We start from the raw sequence: 19,674 nt of genomic DNA, 5'->3' as shown, positions 1-19,674 counted from the left end.
GCTCAGTCTGATGATGCTGTGACACACCGCCCCAGACCACGACAGTCCCTCTACCTCCAAATCGGTCGCGCTCCAGAGTACAGGCCTTGGTGTAACGCTCATTCATTTGACGATAAACACGAATCCGACCATCACCCCTGGTGAGACAAAACCGTGACTCGTCAGTGAAGAGCACTTTTTGCCAGTCCTGTCTGGTCCAGTGACGATGGGTTTGTGTCCATAGGCGGCGTTGTACCGATCCTGAGCAGGTGTTGTTACATGTGGTCTGCCACTGCGAGGACAACAGCTGTCTGTCCTGTCTCCCTGTAGCGCTGTCTTAGGTGTCTCACAGTACAGACATTGCAATTTTTTGCCCTGGCCACATCTGTGGTCCTCATGCCTCCTTGCAGCATGCCCAAGGCACATTCACACCGATGAGCAGGGACCCTGAGCATCTTTCTTTTGGTGTTTTTCAGAGTCAGTAGAAAGGCCTCTTTAGTGTTCCTAACTGTCCTTAATTACCTACCGTCTGTAAGCTGTTAGTGTCTTGTCTGGGGTTCCGCTTGCAGAAATCTCATAAATCAAATTTCTCAAACATACAAGTATTAGGCACCATTTTAAAGATACAATTCTCGTTAATCCAGCCAGTGTCTGATTTCAAAAAGGCTTTACAGCGAAAGCTCCACAAACGATTATGTTAGGTCACCACCAAGTCACAGAAAAATACAGCCATTTTTCCAGCCGAAGATAGGAGTCACAAAAAGCAGAAATATAGATACGATTAGTCACTAACCTTTGATGATCTTCCTCAGATGACACTCATAGGACTTTATGTTACACATGAACATACGTGTATGTTTTGTTCGATAAAGTGCATATTTATATCCAAAAATCAAATTTTACATTGGCGTGTTATGTTCAGTTGTTCCAAAACATGCAGGGATTTTGCAGAGAGCCACATCAATTCACATAAATACTCATAATAAACATTGATAATAGATGCAACTATTATACATGGAACTTTAGTTATTAAATAAACTTCTCCTTAATGCAACCGCTGTGTCAGATTTCAAAAAAACTTTACGGTAAAAGCAAACCATGCAATAATCTGAGTATGGCGCACAGAGCCCAAACCAGACAAAGAAATATCCTCCATGTTGTGTAGTCAACATTAGTCAGAAGTAGCATTATAAATATTCACTTACCTTTGATGATCTTCGTCAGAATGTTCTCCCAGGAATCCCAGTTCCACAATAAATGTTTGATTTGTTCGTTAAAGTTCATAATTTATGTCCATAAACCTCCTTTTGTTAGGGCGTTTGGTAAACAAATCCAAACGCGCATGCAAGTCCAGCGGAAAGGTCGAACGAAAAGTCCAAAAAGTCATATTACTGGCCGTAGAAACATGTCAAATGAAGTATAGAATCAATCTTTAGGATGTTTTTAATATAAATATTCAATAATGTCCCAACCCGGAGAATTCCTTTGTCTGTAGAAAAGCAATGGAACGCGAGCTAATTCTCTCATGACCGCGCGTCACGAGCCCGTGGCTCTCTGCTAGACGCCTGACTCATTCCCCTCTCATTCGCCTCCACTGCACAGTAGAAGCATCAAACAAGGTTCTAAAGACTGTTGACATCTAGTGGAAGCCTTAGGAAGTGCAACATGACCAATATCCCACTGTATCTTTAATAGGGGCTGACTTGAAAAACTACAAACCTCAGATTTCCCACTTCCTGGTTGGATTTTTTCTCAGGTTTTTGCCTGCCATATGAGTTCTGTTAAACTCACAGACATCATTCAAACAGTTTTCGAAACGTCAGAGTGTTTTCAATCCAATACTACTAATAATATGCATATATTAGCATCTGGGACTGAGTAGCAGGCAGTTTACTCTGGGCACGCTTTTCGTCCAAAGTGAAAATGCTGCCCCTTATCCCAATGAAGTTTCAACTGTTCCACAGGTACATGTTCATTAATTGTTTATGGTTCATTGAAAAAGCATGGGAAACAGTGTTAAAAATCCTTTACATTGAAGATCTGTGAGGTTATTTGGATTTTTAAGAAATATCTTTGAAAGACAAGAGTCCTGAAAAAGGGACGTTTCTTATTTTTGATGAGTTTAAATGTTTTCCTCATTGTAAAGCAGTGAAGATAATTGGAATGTGTTTGTAGGACGTGGCAGAGTCATGGGGAGCCAGATGAGGTGTGTGGTCCTCTGATAGACGTGTCTAAACACCTGACCAACCTCCGTTACTCCGTCTGGAACGACATGCTGCACAGGAGCTGTAGTCATGTGGGGGGGAGGGGGGGAGTGGTGTTGGGGTGTGTGTGTGTGTGTGTGTGTGTGTGTGTGTGTGTGTGTGTGTGTGTGTGTGTGTGTGTGTGTGTGTGTGTGTGTGTGTGTGTGTGTGTGTGTGTGTGTGTGTGTGTGTGCGCGTGCATGCGTGCGTGCGTGTGTGTGCGTGCGTGCGTGTGCCAAGAGCAGGACAGAAAGAGTAGTGTGTACTTAACAGTGTGTTGCTGGAGGTTGTTGTTGTATGGGAGCTGCTAAGGCTATGTCCCATATGACACTCTGTTCCCTCTATAGCTCACTACTCTATTACCTGAGCTCTATGGATCTTTGCCAAAAGTAGTGCACTACATAAGGAAGAGGGTTCCATTTGAGTGACAGCCTGAGTGTTTACAGTCAATATGGTATAATACCAATGAGTTAAATGAGCCATGTGTGACAGAGAGACAGGGAGAGAAGGTGACAGAGAGACGGGGAGAGAAGGTGACAGAGAGACAGTGAGAGAAGGTGACAGAGAGACAGTTAGAGAAGGTGACAGAGAGACAGGGAGAGAAGGTGACAGAGAGACGGGGAGAGAAGGTGACAGAGAGACAGTGAGAGAAGGTGACAGAGAGACAGTTAGAGAAGGTGACAGAGAGACAGGGAGAGAAGGTGACAGAGAGCCAGGGAGAGAAGGTGACAGCGAGACAGGGAGAGAAGTTGACAGAGAGACAGGGAGAGAAGGTGAAAGAGAGACAGGGAGAGAAGGTGACAGGGAGACAGGGAGAGAAGGTGACAGAGAGACAGGGAGAGAAGGTGAAAGAGAGACAAGGAAGAAGATGACAGAGAGACATCGTGAGACAATGTGACAGAGACAGGGAGAGGTGGCACAGACAGAGAGAGAAGGTGACAGAGAGACATCCTGAGAGTTTACAGTCAATATGGTAGAATCATAATGAGTTAAATGAGCCATGTGTGACAGAGGGAAGGTGAGGAAGTTAAAGTGAGGGAAGAGAATAGAATAACTTCCAAAGAGGAGAGTTCAAGACTAAACACAAAGTAAGTCTGAATCCTGCTACCTGGACTCCAGACAATGCAAGTACCTCTCAGGTAGGTCTGTCACCTGTATGTTGATTTATAGTTACAACACACTTTACCTCTTTCCTTCACGCTCTCCCCTCTCTCCCCCCTCGCTCTCCCCTCTCTCACCTCTCCTCCCTCTCTCCCCGACCCCTCTCTCCCCTTCTTACTTTCTAGCTTCCTCTCTCTCTCTCTCTCTCTCTCTCTCTCTCTTTCTTTCTCTCTCTCTCTCTCTCTCCCTCTCTCTCCCTCTCTCATTTAGCAGACTCTGTTATCCAGAGAGACTTACAGTCAGTGCATTTTACTAAACTAGATAAAACAACCACAGATCATTGCATGTGAAGACATTCCTCAATAAAGCAGCTATCAGCAGAACCAGTGCAAGTAATGAGTTGGACACCCCTGGTTTACTGGTTTACTGGTTTATTGGTTTAATGGTTTACTGGTTTAATGGTTTACTGGTTTAATGGTTTACTGGGTTACTGGTTTATTAGTTTACTGGTTTAATGGTTTAATGGTTTACTGGTTTACTGGTTTACTGGTTTATTGGTTTACTGGTTTACTGGTTTACTGGTTTATTGGTTTACTGGTTTACTGGTTTAATGGTTTAATGGTTTAATGGTTTAATGGTTTATTGGTTTACTGGTTTATTGGTTTACTGGTTTACTGGTTTACTGGTTTACTGGTTTATTGGTTTACTGGTTTACTGGTTTACTGGTTTATTGGTTTATTGGTTTATTGGTTTACTGGTTTACTGGTTTACTGGTTTATTGGTTTACTGGTTTACTGGTTTACTGGTTTACTGGTTTATTGGTTTACTGGTTTACTGGTTTACTGGTTTAATGGTTTAATGGTTTATTGGTTTACTGGTTTATTGGTTTACTGGTTTAATGGTTTATTGGTTTACTGGTTTATTGGTTTACTGGTTTACTGGTTTATTGGTTTACTGGTTTATTGGTTTACTGGTTTAATGGTTTACTGGTTTACTGGTTTATTGGTTTACTGGTTTACTGGTTTATTGGTTTACTGGTTTATTGGTTTACTGGTTTAATGGTTTACTGGTTTACTGGTTTATTGGTTTACTGGTTTACTGGTTTATTGGTTTAGTGGTTTATTGGTTTAATGGTTTACTGGTTTACTGGTTTATTGGTTTAATGGTTTATTGGTTTACTGGTTTATTGGTTTAATGGTTTACTGGTTTATTGGTTTAATGGTTTACTGGTTTACTGGTTTATTGGTTTAATGGTTTAATGGTTTACTGGTTTACTGGTTTATTGGTTTAATGGTTTACTTGTTTACTGGTTTATTGGTTTAATGGTTTACTGGTTTACTGGTTTATTGGTTTAATGGTTTACTTGTTTACTGGTTTAATGGTTTACTGGTTTACTGGTTTACTGGTTTATTGGTTTAATGGTTTACTTGTTTACTGGTTTACTGTTTTATTGGTTTAATGGTTTACTGGTTTACTGGTTTATTGGTTTACTGGTTTACTGGTTTACTGGTTTATTGGTTTACTGGTTTACTGGTTTACTGGTTTACTGGCTCAACAAGCTCAACGCACAGGGCGTTTTCCAACATTGCAGCAGGGCAGATAACCATCTCAGGGAATGAGAATGCTCTGTCTCTCTCTTCATCTCTCTCTCTCTTTCTCCCTAAAACTCTCGCTGTCTATTTCTCACAAGGGAAAGCTGGTTTGGGGGTCTGGTTTGATGAGGGTGTATATTCCAAACTGCCACCATACCAACCGTGTGATGCAGCATGACAACATGAACGTGATTGGTCAAGAATATCAAGCTCTGAGTGTTCTGAATTTGGTCATTTCTAGAGTGGTATCTTAGATGAGAGTTGTGTTTGGAGATGTTAGCTCAAAACATAACATTTGTGTGTTGTATATATGACTATCTAAATGAGTCCGAGGCGTGCTTATGGTTAGTTTGGCTGTCTGTAAATAAATGGGCGGTTGTAGGTTGATTCTGGTGAGCGATTGGATGCTCCACAGCACACCTGGCAGCTGTGATCCAGAGGATTTGATTACTGCCAGGCAGTGGTCCCGTGTGGGCCGGATTTAAATCCAATCCCCAAGCCCAACCCTCAAGTAAATTGAGACATCCTCAGTTACACAAATCTCATAAAACCCTGTTTTGAAAGTAATGACTTTATGACCAAAAATCCTATTTACACTTCGTAGTAAATTTTTCAACTAGAAAAAAAAACAATCTGACTCATATCGATGCCACGTTTTCAACCAGAGAAGTTATTTTTTTCTGGCTCCGTCGCTCTATAATGGGCATTGCTATAGTGGCACACCTGCAAAACAGGTCTCTCTATCTACCTCTATTGTCCGCAAGCACCTCAAACTCTCTGCTGGGGTTTATTCACTAAGAACCAAAGAGAACCAAACAGAATGAAACTGGAAACCTGAATTTGTCCAAAATAAATGTTTGTTTACTTTGCAAAACGTTTTGCCACTGTGTGACTAATGAATACACCCCTGGTGTGTATCATGTTCCTGAAGAAGGATCCTCTATCTACCTCTATAGTGTGTATCTGCAGGCTGAACGACTGGCGTGATGAAGGACTTCATACCTCTCTACAGACGCCACTCCTGTTCCTGTCTCCTGGAGCGTGTGCAGAACCAGCTGTGAGACGCAGACCCTTACTGCAACATCCTGTAAGAACACGCATCACTTCCTGTCTCCTGGAGCATGTGCAGAACCAGCTGTGAGACGCAGACCCTTACTGCAACATCCTGTAAGAACATGCATCACTTCCTGTCTCCTGGAGCATGTGCAGAACCAGCTGTGAGACGCAGACCCTTACTGCAACATCCTGTAAGAACACGCGTCACTTCCTGTCTATGGATCCAAATCTACTCCATGGTTGTGTCCCCTTGTTCTTGACCTGTGCACCCCTCCTCTCTCCCCCAGGATGTGATCCCCAACAGTGGGGTGCTACTGGAGGATGCTCTGCTACAGTATCTGAATGGCAGGTGGAGACGGCTCCACCGTCAGGCCACAAAGAGTTAAGCAGTCCAGAGCCACGACGCTCAAGAGGAGAAGAAGAAACTGTCCAATTGGAAGGTTGGTGGGTTCAGTCACAGTTATAAAATTGGTTCTAACACGTGCGTGTGTGTGTGTGTGTGTGTGTGTGTGTGCATGCGGGGGTGTGTGTGTGTGAGTGAGTGAGTTTAATTACAATTAACTGCTGACATGTAAAATGCACTTTAAGATTATTCTTGTATAATGAAAAGCACTTTACAAACCTTATGATTTTTTATTTTACCTTTATTTAACTAGGCAAGTCAGTTAAGAACAAATTCTTATTTTCAATGACAGCCTAGGAACAGACAGGAACTGTCTGTTCAGGGGCAGAATGACAGATTTGTTCCTTGTCAGCTGGGTGATTTGAACTTGCAACTTTTTGGTTACTAGTCCAACGCACTAACCACTAGGCTACCATGCTGCCACGTCACTGTGCTTGCTTAGCCATACCTCCTATTTTTTTATTACATTTTTTTCAGGGGAGGCTGCAGCACCCTCAGGACCCCTACTTCCCACATCTATGAAGATATCCCTAGTATCACTCCAGAATATTCCGCTAAAGTTAATCTCATTTGAGTCTGTATTACAAAAATAGTCAAGCAGTTGAATCTAGTTTCCTTCCCGTGGCCTACAACACTACCACCTGTCACCCTCTCTCTCTCTCTCTCTCTCTCTCTCTCTCTCTCCTCTCTCTTTCTCTCTTCTCCCCTATCCTTCTGATATAATGTGATTAGTGTAGTTGATCCGCTTGTGTTTAGCTGACTTACCTCTCTCTGTCTCTCTCTCTCTGTCTCTCTCTGTCTCTGTCTCTCTAACTCTCTCTCTCTCTCTCTCTGTCTCTCTCTCTCTGTCTCTCTCTCTCTGTCTCTCTCTCTCTGTCTCTCTCTGTCTCTGTCTCTGTCTCTCTCCGTCTCTCTCTCTCTCTGTCTCTCTCTCTCTCTCTGTCTCTCTCTCTCTCTGTCTCTCTCTGTCTCTGTCTCTGTCTCTCTGTCTCTCTCTCTCTCTCTCTCTCTCTCTCTCTCTCTCTCTCTGTATCTTTCTCTCTCTCTTTCTTTTATATCTCTCTGTCTCTCACACAGGTGATATTCTCAGTGTCTGACTCACCCTACTCTTCTGACCCAGCTAATCTCCCACTCTAGGGGGAGGAGAGGGGAGGCGACAGGGAAAGAGACACGGTGCGGTGACAGAAAGAGAGAGAGGGAGGGAAAACACTGGGAAGAGAGGCAGACAAATAAAGAATGAAGGAATAGAGTGGAAATAAGGGAGGGAGGAAAACAACAGAGAAAGAGAGATGAAGAAAAAATCATAACGGGAGCGTTTTTTGGACAACCTGCGAGAAAGAAAATAAAGAAAGAGGAGGAGCTTAAGGAGACGGAGAGAGAGAAGACTATAGACTACAGTCTGAAGGTGAACCCTCTGAGATATCTGGTAGATATCTGTTCGACCTAGAGACAGTTTTAGTCCACCTATTATGCCATCGTTGACTTGAATGAGGAGGTCTGTTCTATAGATTATATTTCTAGGGTAGATATATTATGGGTGCTTACCAACTGTAGTTTACAGGGCTAACTAGTTAGCAACACAACAATATTTGTATTTTCATTTCACCTTTATTTAACCAGGTAGGCCAGTTGAGAACACCTTTATTTAACCAGGTAGGCCAGTTGAGAACACCTTTATTTAACCAGGGAGGCTAGTTGAGAACACCTTTATTTAACCAGGTAGGCTAGTTGAGAACACCTTTATTTAACCAGGTAGGCTAGTTGAGAACACCTTTATTTAACCAGGTAGGCTAGTTGAGAACACCTTTATTTAACCAGGTAGGCTATTTGAGAACACCTTTATTTAACCAGGTAGGCCAGTTGAGAACACCTTTATTTAACCAGGTAGGCTAGTTGAGAACACCTTTATTTAACCAGGTAGGCCAGTTGAGAACACCTTTATTTAACCAGGTAGGCCAGTTGAGAACACCTTTATTTAACCAGGTAGGCTAGTTGAGAACACCTTTATTTAACCAGGTAGGCCAGTTGAGAACACCTTTATTTAACCAGGTAGGCTAGTTGAGAACACCTTTATTTAACCAGGTAGGCCAGTTGAGAACACCTTTATTTAACCAGGTAGGCTAGTTGAGAACACCTTTATTTAACCAGGTAGGCCAGTTGTGAACACCTTTATTTAACCAGGTAGGCTAGTTGAGAACACCTTTATTTAACCAGGTAGGCCAGTTGAGAACACCTTTATTTAACCAGGTAGGCTAGTTGAGAACACCTTTATTTAACCAGGTAGGCCAGTTGAGAACACCTTTATTTAACCAGGTAGGCTAGTTGAGAACACCTTTATTTAACCAGGTGGCCAGTTGAGAACACCTTTATTTAACCAGGTAGGCTAGTTGAGAACACCTTTATTTAACCAGGTAGGCTAGTTGAGAACACCTTTATTTAACCAGGTAGGCCAGTTGAGAACACCTTTATTTAACCAGGTAGGCTAGTTGAGAACACCTTTATTTAACCAGGTAGGCTAGTTGAGAACACCTTTATTTAACCAGGTGGCCAGTTGAGAACACCTTTATTTAACCAGGTAGGCTAGTTGAGAACACCTTTATTTAACCAGGTGGCCAGTTGAGAACACCTTTATTTAACCAGGTGGCCAGTTGAGAACACCTTTATTTAACCAGGTAGGCTAGTTGAGAACACCTTTATTTAACCAGGTAGGCTAGTTGAGAACACCTTTATTTAACCAGGTAGGCCAGTTGAGAACACCTTTATTTAACCAGGTAGGCTAGTTGAGAACACCTTTATTTAACCAGGTAGGCTAGTTGAGAACACCTTTATTTAACCAGGTGGCCAGTTGAGAACACCTTTATTTAACCAGGTAGGCTAGTTGAGAACACCTTTATTTAACCAGGTGGCCAGTTGAGAACACCTTTATTTAACCAGGTGGCCAGTTGAGAACACCTTTATTTAACCAGGTAGGCTAGTTGAGAACACCTTTATTTAACCAGGTAGGCTAGTTGAGAACACCTTTATTTAACCAGGTAGGCCAGTTGAGAACACCTTTATTTAACCAGGTAGGCTAGTTGAGAACACCTTTATTTAACCAGGTAGGCTAGTTGAGAACACCTTTATTTAACCAGGTGGCCAGTTGAGAACACCTTTATTTAACCAGGTAGGCTAGTTGAGAACACCTTTATTTAACCAGGTGGCCAGTTGAGAACACCTTTATTTAACCAGGTAGGCTAGTTGAGAACACCTTTATTTAACCAGGTAGGCCAGTTGAGAACACCTTTATTTAACCAGGTAGGCCAGTTGAGAACACCTTTATTTAACCAGGTAGGCCAGTTGAGAACACCTTTATTTAACCAGGTAGGCTAGTTGAGAACACCTTTATTTAACCAGGTAGGCCAGTTGAGAACACCTTTATTTAACCAGGTAGGCTAGTTGAGAACACCTTTATTTAACCAGGTAGGCTAGTTGAGAACACCTTTATTTAACCAGGTGGCCAGTTGAGAACACCTTTATTTAACCAGGTGGCCAGTTGAGAACACCTTTATTTAACCAGGTAGGCTAGTTGAGAACACCTTTATTTAACCAGGTAGGCTAGTTGAGAACACCTTTATTTAACCAGGTAGGCCAGTTGAGAACACCTTTATTTAACCAGGTAGGCCAGTTGAGAACACCTTTATTTAACCAGGTAGGCCAGTTGAGAACACCTTTATTTAACCAGGTAGGCCAGTTGAGAACACCTTTATTTAACCAGGTAGGCCAGTTGAGAACACCTTTATTTAACCAGGTAGGCCAGTTGAGAACACCTTTATTTAACCAGGTGGCCAGTTGAGAACACCTTTATTTAACCAGGTAGGCTAGTTGAGAACACCTTTATTTAACCAGGTAGGCTAGTTGAGAACACCTTTATTTAACCAGGTAGGCCAGTTGAGAACACCTTTATTTAACCAGGTAGGCCAGTTGAGAACACCTTTATTTAACCAGGTAGGCCAGTTGAGAACACCTTTATTTAACCAGGTAGGCCAGTTGAGAACACCTTTATTTAACCAGGTGGCCAGTTGAGAACACCTTTATTTAACCAGGTAGGCTAGTTGAGAACACCTTTATTTAACCAGGTAGGCTAGTTGAGAACACCTTTATTTAACCAGGTAGGCCAGTTGAGAACACCTTTATTTAACCAGGTAGGCCAGTTGAGGACACCTTTATTTAACCAGGTAGGCCAGTTGAGAACACCTTTATTTAACCAGGTAGGCCAGTTGAGAACACCTTTATTTAACCAGGTAGGCCAGTTGAGAACACCTTTATTTAACCAGGTAGGCCAGTTGAGAACACCTTTATTTAACCAGGTAGGCTAGTTACAACTGTGTCCTGGCAAAGATAAAGCAAAGCAGTGCAACACAAACAACAACACAGAGTTACACATGGAGTAAACAAACGCACAGTCAATAATACACATGGAGTAAACAAGCGTACAGTCAATAATACACATGGAGTAAACAAGCGTACAGTCAATAATACACATGGAGTAAACAAGCGTACAGTCAATAATACACATGGAGTAAACAAGCGTACAGTCAATAATACACATGGAGTAAACAAGCGTACAGTCAATAATACACATGGAGTAAACAAGCGTACAGTCAATAATACACATGGAGTAAACAAGCGTACAGTCAATAATACACATGGAGTAAACAAGCGTACAGTCAATAATACACATGGAGTAAACAAGCGTACAGTCAATAACACAATAGAACAAAATAAAGTCTATAAAAAGTGTGTGCAAATGGCGAGAGGAGGTAGGGCAATAAATAGGCCATAGTAGCGAAGTAATTACAATTTATCAGATTAAGACTGGAGTGATAGATGAGCAGATGATGGTGTGTAAGTAGAGATACTGTTGTGCCAAAGAGCAGAAATGTAAATAAAACAATATGGGGATGAGGTAGGTAGATCGGGTGGGCTATTTACAGATGGACTATGTACAACTGCAGCGATCGATTAGCTGATCAGATAGCTGATGCTTAAAGTTAGTAGAAGGAAAGGCGGGCAAAGGAGGTGTTGTTATGGTGACCAGTGAGATATACCTGCTGGAGCGCGTGCTACGGGTGGGTGTTGTTATCATGACCAGTTAGCTGAGATAAGGCAGAGCTTTACCTAGTATAGACTTATAGATGACCTGGAGCCAGTGGGTCTGGCGACGAATATGTAGCGAGGGCCAGCCGACTAGAGCATACAGGTCGCAGTGGTGGGTGGTATAAGGGGCTTTGGTAACAAAACGGATGGCAATGTGATCGACTGAATCCAGTTTGCTGAGTAGAGTATTGGAAGCTATTTTGTAGATGACATCGCTGAAGTCGAAGATCGGTAGGATGGTCCGTTTTACAATGGTAAGTTTGGCGGCGTAAGTGAAGGAGCCTGTGTTGCGAAATAGAAAGCCGACTCTAGATTGGAGATGTTTGATATGAGTCTGTAAGGAGAGTTTACAGTTTAACCAGACACCTAGGTATTTGTAGTTGTCCACATATTCTCGGTCAGGACCATCCAGAGAAGTGATGCTAGTCGGGCGGGCGGGTGCGGGCAGCGAACGGTTGAAAAGCATGCATTTAGTTTTATTAGCACTTAAGACCTGTTGGAGGCCATGGAAGGACAGTTGTATGGCATTGAAGCTTGTTTGGAGGTTAGTGTCCACAGTGTCCAAAGAAGGGCCAGATGTATACAGAATGGTGTCGTCTGCGTAGAGGTGGATCAGGGAATCACCCGCAGCAAGAGCAACATCGGTGATATATACAGAGAAAAGAGTCGGCCCGAGAATCGAACCCTGTGGTACCCCCATAGAGACTGCCAGAGGACCAGACAACATGCCGTTCGATTTGACACACTGAACTCTGAGAAGTATTTGGTGAACTAGGCGAGGCAGTCATTTGAGAAACCAAGGCTATTGAGTCTGCCGATAAGAATACGGTGATTGACAGAGTCAAAAGCCTTGGCCGGGTCGATGAAGACGGCTGCACAGTACTGTCTTTATCGATGGCGGTTATGATATCGTTTAGTACCTTGAGCGTGGCTGAGGTACTAAAGTCCAAGGCTGGCAGGTATTATCCAGGCTAAAAAAACAGCTGGTGCCTGTACAGAAGGTAAAGGGTGCTAACAATGACTAAATAGCTAGTAGCTAATTAGCTGTTTAGCCTCTGATAGCTTCTGATGGCGGTTCTGGCTATAAGGTCTGTCTCTCTCTCTCGCTCTCTCTCTCTCTCGCTCTCTCGTTCCTTCTCCTCTCTCTCCTCTCCTCCCCCCAGTAGTAGACCATGGTAGATTTGTTCCTAGGTCGTTCACTAGTATGTAACAACAGAGACCGTGTTGAGTACGATACGGAACGGGAGGTCATCCTCCGTCTCCAGAACCGGATCCTGCTCCTGTTCTTCGGTTCAGTAGACAGCCAACGGTGCCAGGAGTTCGTCCCCACACTTAAGGTAAACACACACACACACACGCACACGCATGCGCACACACACACACACACACACACTTGTCAATCTATAGTTATCTCTCTCTCTCGTTCTCTTCTCTCTCTCTCTCTCTCTCTCTCTCTCTCTTTCTCTGCTAATTAAGGTATTATAAACATCTCATATCTTGCCTCCCTCCTCTACACCCTTCCACTTTCCTTCTCCCCATCTATCCACTCCACGTAGGACTTCTTCAAGCGTCTAACAGATGAGTTCTACGTGGAACGCTCCGCCCAGTTGGTCCTTCTGTACATCAGCCTGGACCAATCAGAGGAGCAGCTGGAGAACCTCCTCAAAGAGCTGCCCAAGAAATGCCTGTTCCTGACCCACAATGACCCCTATCGCAGGTATGGGTGGAAAGGATGGGGTTGGGCAGGGTGGGGAGGAGTGTCTATAGAGTGTGTGTGTATCTTGCACTGTGTGTGTATAGAGTGATTGTGTATATGTAATGTGTCTGTCCGTCCGTGTATGTATGTGTATATCTTACACTGTGTGTGGGTGTGTATATAACGTGTCTGTGTGTGTGTGTCAGAGAGCTGGAGTCTATGTTTGAGGTGGAGGATGTACCGAGGGTGGTGGTGCTGCGTCCAGATTGTTCTGTTCTATCTCCCAACGCTGTCTCTGAGATAAGCAGCCTCGGAACCAACTGCTTCCACAACTGGCAGGTGTGTGTGTAATGGATCATGTCTGTGTGTGTGTGTGTATCATGTGTGTGTGTGTGTGTCATGTGTGTGTGTGTATGTATCATGTGTGTGTGTATCATGTGTGTGTGTATCATGTGTGTGTGTATCATGTGTGTGTGTGTGTATCATGTGTGTGTGTGTGTATCATGTGTGTGTGTGTATGTATCATGTGTGTGTCCGTGTATGTGTACAATGTGTATGTATGTATTTACAGTGCCTTGCGAAAGTATTCGGCCCCCTTGAACTTTGCGAACTTTTGCCACATTTCAGACTTCAAACATAAAGATATAAAACTGTATTTTTTTGTGAAGAATCAACAACAAGTGGGACACAATCATGAAGTGGAACGACATTTATTGGATATTTCAAACTTTTTTAACAAATCAAAAACTGAAAAATTGGGCGTGCAAAATTATTCAGCCCCCTTAAGTTAATACTTTGTAGCGCCACCTTTTGCTGCGATTACAGCTGTAAATCGCTTGGGGTATGTCTCTATCAGTTTTGCACATCGAGAGACTGACATTTTTTCCCCATTCCTCCTTGCAAAACAGCTTGAGCTCAGTGAGGTTGGATGGAGAGCATTTGTGAACAGCAGTTTTCAGTTCTTTGCACAGATTCTCGATTGGATTCAGGTCTGGACTTTGACTTGGCCATTCTAACACCTGGATATGTTTATTTTTGAACCATTCCATTGTAGATTTTGCTTTATGTTTTGGATCATTGTCTTGTTGGAAGACAAATCTCCGTCCCAGTCTCAGGTCTTTTGCAGACTCCATCAGGTTTTCTTCCAGAATGGTCCTGTATTTGGCTCCATCCATCTTCCCATCAATTTTAACCATCTTCCCTGTCCCTGCTGAAGAAAAGCAGGCCCAAACCATGATGCTGCCACCACCATGTTTGACAGTGGGGATGGTGTGTTCAGCTGTGTTGCTTTTACGCCAAACATAACGTTTTGCATTGTTGCCAAAAAGTTCAATTTTGGTTTCATCTGACCAGAGCACCTTCTTCCACATGTTTGGTGTGTCTCCCAGGTGGCTTGTGGCAAACTTTAAACAACACTTTTTATGGATATCTTTAAGAAATGGCTTTCTTGCCACTCTTCCATAAAGGACAGATTTGTGCAATATACGACTGATTGTTGTCCTATGGACAGAGTCTCCCACCACAGCTGTAGATCTCTGCAGTTCATCCAGAGTGATCATGGGCCTCTTGGCTGCATCTCTGATCAGTCTTCTCCTTGTATGAGCTGAAAGTTTAGAGGGACGGCCAGGTCTTGGTAGATTTGCAGTGGTCTGATACTCCTTCCATTTCAATATTATCGCTTGCACAGTGCTCCTTGGAATGTTTAAAGCTTGGGAAATCTTTTTGTAACCAAATCCGGCTTTAAACTTCTTCACAACAGTATCTCGGACCTGCCTGGTGTGTTCCTTGTTCTTCATGATGCTCTCTGCGCTTTTAACGGACCTCTGAGACTATCACAGTGCAGGTGCATTTATACAGAGACTTGATTACACACAGGTGGATTGTATTTATCATGATTAGTCATTTAGGTCAACATTGGATCATTCAGAGATCCTCACTGAACTTCTGGAGAGAGTTTGCTGCACTGAAAGTAAAGGGGCTGAATAATTTTGCACGCCCAATTTTTCAGTTTTTGATTTGTTAAAAAAGTTTGAAATATCCAATAAATGTCATTCCACTTCATGATTGTATACCACTTGTTGTTGATTCTTCACAAAAAAATACAGTTTTATATCTTTATGTTTGAAGCCTGAAATGTGGCAAAAGGTCGCAAAGTTCAAGGGGGCCGAATACTTTCGCAAGGCACTGTATATACAGGTAACTGCCAGAATAAAGGAAACACCAACATATAGTGTCCTAATAGGACGAGCCAGAACAGCTGTCTCCGGTGCCACTCAGTTGAGTTGACATCTGATGACTCTACACACACACACACACACACACACACACGTGCGCTCACACACACACCCGCTTTGAGGACAATACAGTGCCACTGACACGGCCTGCAACGAAAACATGCGGTCTCTCCTTCACTGCAGCCGAGGTGAGTAAGACATTTAAACGTGTTAACCCTCGCAAGGCTGCAGGCCCAGACGGCATCCCCAGCCGCGCCCTCAGAGCATGCGCAGACCAGCTGGCCGGTGTGTTTACGGACATATTCAATCAATCCCTATACCAGTCTGCTGTTCCCACATGCTTCAAGAGGGCCACCATTGTTCCTGTTCCCAAGAAAGCTAAGGTAACTGAGCTAAACGACTACCGCCCCGTAGCACTCACATCCGTCATCATGAAGTGCTTTGAGAGACTAGTCAAGGACCATATCACCTCCACCCTACCTGACACCCTAGACCCACTCCAATTTGCTTACCGCCCAAATAGGTCCACAGACGATGCAATCTCAACCACACTGCACACTGCCCTAAGCCATCTGGACAAGAGGAATACCTATGTGAGAATGCTGTTCATCGACTACAGCTCGGCATTCAACACCATAGTACCCTCCAAGCTCGTCATCAAGCTCGAGACCCTGGGTCTCGACCCCGCCCTGTGCAACTGGGTACTGGACTTCCTGACGGGCCGCCCCCAGGTGGTGAGGGTAGGCAACAACATCTCCTCCCCGCTGATCCTCAACACTGGGGCCCCACAATGGTGCGTTCTGAGCCCTCTCCTGTACTCCCTGTTCACCCACGACTGCGTGGCCACGCACGCCTCCAACTCAATCATCAAGTTTGCGGACGACACAACAGTGGTAGGCTTGATTACCAACAACGACGAGACGGCCTACAGGGAGGAGGTGAGGGCCCTCGGAGTGTGGTGTCAGGAAAATAACCTCACACTCAACGTCAACAAAACTAAGGAGATGATTGTGGACTTCAGGAAACAGCAGAGGGAACACCCCCCTATCCACATCGATGGAACAGTAGTGGAGAGGGTAGCAAGTTTTAAGTTCCTCGGCATACACATCACAGACAAGCTGAATTGGTCCACTCACACAGACAGCATCGTGAAGAAGGCGCAGCAGCGCCTCTTCAACCTCAGGAGGCTGAAGAAATTCGGCTTGTCACCAAAAGCACTCACAAACTTCTACAGATGCACAATCGAGAGCATCCTGGCGGGCTGTATCACCGCCTGGTATGGCAACTGCACCGCCCTCAACCGTAAGGCTCTCCAGAGGGTAGTGAGGTCTGCACAACGCATCACCGGGGGCAAACTACCTGCCCTCCAGGACACCTACACCACCCGATGTCACAGGAAGGCCATAAAGATCATCAAGGACATCAACCACCCGAGCCACTGCCTGTTCACCCCGCTATCATCCAGAAGGCGAGGTCAGTACAGGTGCATCAAAGCTGGGACCGAGAGACTGAAAAACAGCTTCTATCTCAAGGCCATCAGACTGTTAAACAGCCACCACTAACACTGAGTTGCTGCTGCCAACACACTGATACTGACTCAACTCCAGCCACTTTAATAATGGGAATTGATGGGAAATGATGTAAATATATCACTAGCCACTTTAAACAATGCTACCTTATATAAATGTTACTTACCCTACATTATTCATCTCATATGCATACGTATATACTGTACTGCATCCTTATGTAATACATGTATCACTAGCCACTTTATACTATGCCACTTTGTTTACATACTCATCTCATTTGTACATACTGTACTCGATACCATCTACTGTATCTTGCCTATGCTGCTCTGTACCATCACTCATTCATATATCCTTATGTACATATTCTTTATCCCCTTACACTGTGTACAAGACAGTAGTTTTGGAATTGTTAGTTAGATTACTTGTTGGTTATTACTGCATTGTCGGAACTAGAAGCACAAGCATTTCGCTACACTCGCATTAACATCTGCTAACCATGTGTATGTGACAAATAAAATTTGATTTTGATTATTATTTTTTTTGACACACACACACACGTGCGCTCACACACACGTGCACGTGCGCTCACACACACACACACACGAGCACGTGTGCTCACACACACACACGCGCGTGCGCTCACACACACACGCATTCATGCACGCACACACGTACACACACACACATGCGCGCACGTGCTCTCACACACACACACACACACACACACACACACACACACACACACACACACACACACACACACACACACACACACACACACACACACACACACACTTCTAAACCACCTGTTCTCCTTTGAGACGTATTTCTCCAAGTCATTGAGATCTCTCCTTCTAGCCAGGGTAGCCAGAATAATGGGCAACTGGACATGGCTACACATGACCCTAAGCATGATGGGATGTCAGGAACAACAGCTGTGTGGAAGGAAGCACTTTGTATCCCTCATTTACTCAACTGTTTCCTTTATTTTGTGTGTATGTATGTATGTATTTATATATATTATGTGTGTGTGTGTGTGTGTGTGTGTGTGTGTGTGTGTGTGTGTGTGTGTGTGTGTGTGTATATATAACGTATAACAACGTGTGTCTGACAGGAATCAGCTGAGCTTATCGACAGGAACTTCATGCTGAACGAGGAGTTTGACGACAAAAAGATGCGGAGCGTCACCGACCCGATACGCCGCCTCAAATACAAGGTGAAGAAGAAGAAGAGGAGGAGAGGGCAGTGGGGGTGGGGGCGTGGCGGAGCCGGAGAGGATGAGGAGGACGAGGAGGATGAGGAGGAGGAAAGAGGAGAGAAAGAAGGATGAGAAGCAGAATGGAGGAGGAGGAGGAGGAGGAGGAAGAGGAGGAGGAGGAGGAGGAAGAGGAGGATGAAGAGGAGGAGCTGGTGGAGGAAGAGGAGGAGGAGGAGGAAGAGGAGGAGGTGGAGGGTGGTCCTGGGGCTGAGATGTGTATAATATTGTGCGTGTGTATATATCTTGTGTATATAAAGGGGAAGAGGAAGAATGAGAAAAGAAGGTGGGACTCCACTCCACTCCTCTTAAGCACAGGCCAATCATGTGAATTATCTCCAATGATTGGTTGGTTCTGTCAAGACAGACCTCTGATTGGTTGATTGTCGCTTCTGTTAATGACTGGATTGCTGATGCTGCCAAGACAATTGTTGTGTCACAAGTGGCACCCTTTTCCCTTTATAGTGCACTATTTATGATTAGGGCCCATAGAGCTCTGGTCAAAAGTAGCGCACTATGTAGGAATGTAGTGTGACATTAGGGACTCTGCCAACAATGCTGATGCTAACTAACGATTAGCAATGACTAAATAATATGAACTGATGCTAACAAGCGATTCGCAATCACTGAATAATATAAACTGATGCTAATTCGTGCTAACTAGTGATTAGCAATCACTGGATAATATGAGCTGATGCTAATTGATGTTAACTAACAATTAGCAATAGGTGACTAATATGAACTTAATTAATAATTGATGCTAACTATGGATTGGCAATCGTTGAATAATATGAACTGATGCTAACTAGAAATTAGCAATGACTGTATAATATATAATGTTGCTAATAGCAATGGTTGGATAATATTGGCACTAGTTACTATCCATAGTGTTGTGGCGTGACATTGCCAGAACAGAAGACTGTTTCTGTAGGTCACCTCAATGCTTTACGCTGAGCATTAACAACTTGATTGTTATGTACATTTGCAATGTGTATATAATTTATGTTGATATATTCATATTAAAACATAAATCAACGCTGCATTGTCAGTAAAGGACTTGGTTCTTCGTCATTCATCTGGATGATGATGATGATGATGACGCTGTTGTTGTTATGATGATGTAATAAACATGGCAGAAGCCTATTAGGTCTCTCTCTCTCTCCTTCACTTTTTCTCTCTCTTTATCTTTCATTTTCTCTCTCTTGCAGTCTCTCGCTGTCTCTCTCTCTCTCTCTCCCCCTTCTTTGTCTTTTGCACAAACCCCACATCTCTCTCTCTCTCCCCTTCTTTGTATTTTGCACAAACCCTGCATCTCTCTCTCTCTCCCCTTCTTTGTCTTTTGCACAAACCCAGCATCTCTCTCTCTCTCCCCTTCTTTGTCTTTTGCACAAACCCAGCATCTCTCTCTCTCTCCCCTTCTTTGCCTTTTGCACAAACCCAGCCAGTTGTG

At 43.7% G+C, this 19,674-nt stretch overlaps 2 protein-coding genes across 9 annotated transcripts in view; both read left to right on the top strand.

Annotated features, from left to right (window-relative positions):
- Positions 1-19,674, top strand: part of LOC139423638 (NACHT, LRR and PYD domains-containing protein 3-like) — a 132,612-nt gene that overhangs the window by 79,407 nt on the left and 33,531 nt on the right. The window lies entirely within an intron of this gene.
- Positions 7,393-19,367, top strand: LOC139423652 (nucleoredoxin-like protein 1). 6 transcript variants are annotated; one of them, XM_071175259.1, is made up of 6 exons: positions 7,393-7,595; positions 7,654-7,779; positions 12,674-12,847; positions 13,067-13,227; positions 13,413-13,545; positions 18,084-19,367. In XM_071175259.1, the coding sequence occupies exons 3-6, from the start codon at positions 12,683-12,685 to the stop codon at positions 18,297-18,299; spliced, it is 675 nt and encodes a 224-aa protein (XP_071031360.1). In that variant the 5' UTR covers positions 7,393-7,595; positions 7,654-7,779; positions 12,674-12,682; the 3' UTR covers positions 18,300-19,367. The 6 variants fall into 6 exon arrangements, with proteins under 6 accessions (XP_071031360.1, XP_071031355.1, XP_071031358.1 ...); XM_071175254.1 differs by having other exon boundaries at positions 7,393-7,779; positions 12,677-12,847; positions 18,084-18,299; XM_071175257.1 differs by having other exon boundaries at positions 7,393-7,800; positions 12,677-12,847; positions 18,084-18,299.

The sequence above is a fragment of the Oncorhynchus clarkii genome, chromosome 13 (assembly GCF_045791955.1).
Source record: "Oncorhynchus clarkii lewisi isolate Uvic-CL-2024 chromosome 13, UVic_Ocla_1.0, whole genome shotgun sequence".
NCBI classification, from domain to species: domain Eukaryota; kingdom Metazoa; phylum Chordata; class Actinopteri; order Salmoniformes; family Salmonidae; genus Oncorhynchus; species Oncorhynchus clarkii.
This window is presented reverse-complemented; position numbering and strand designations above follow the sequence as displayed.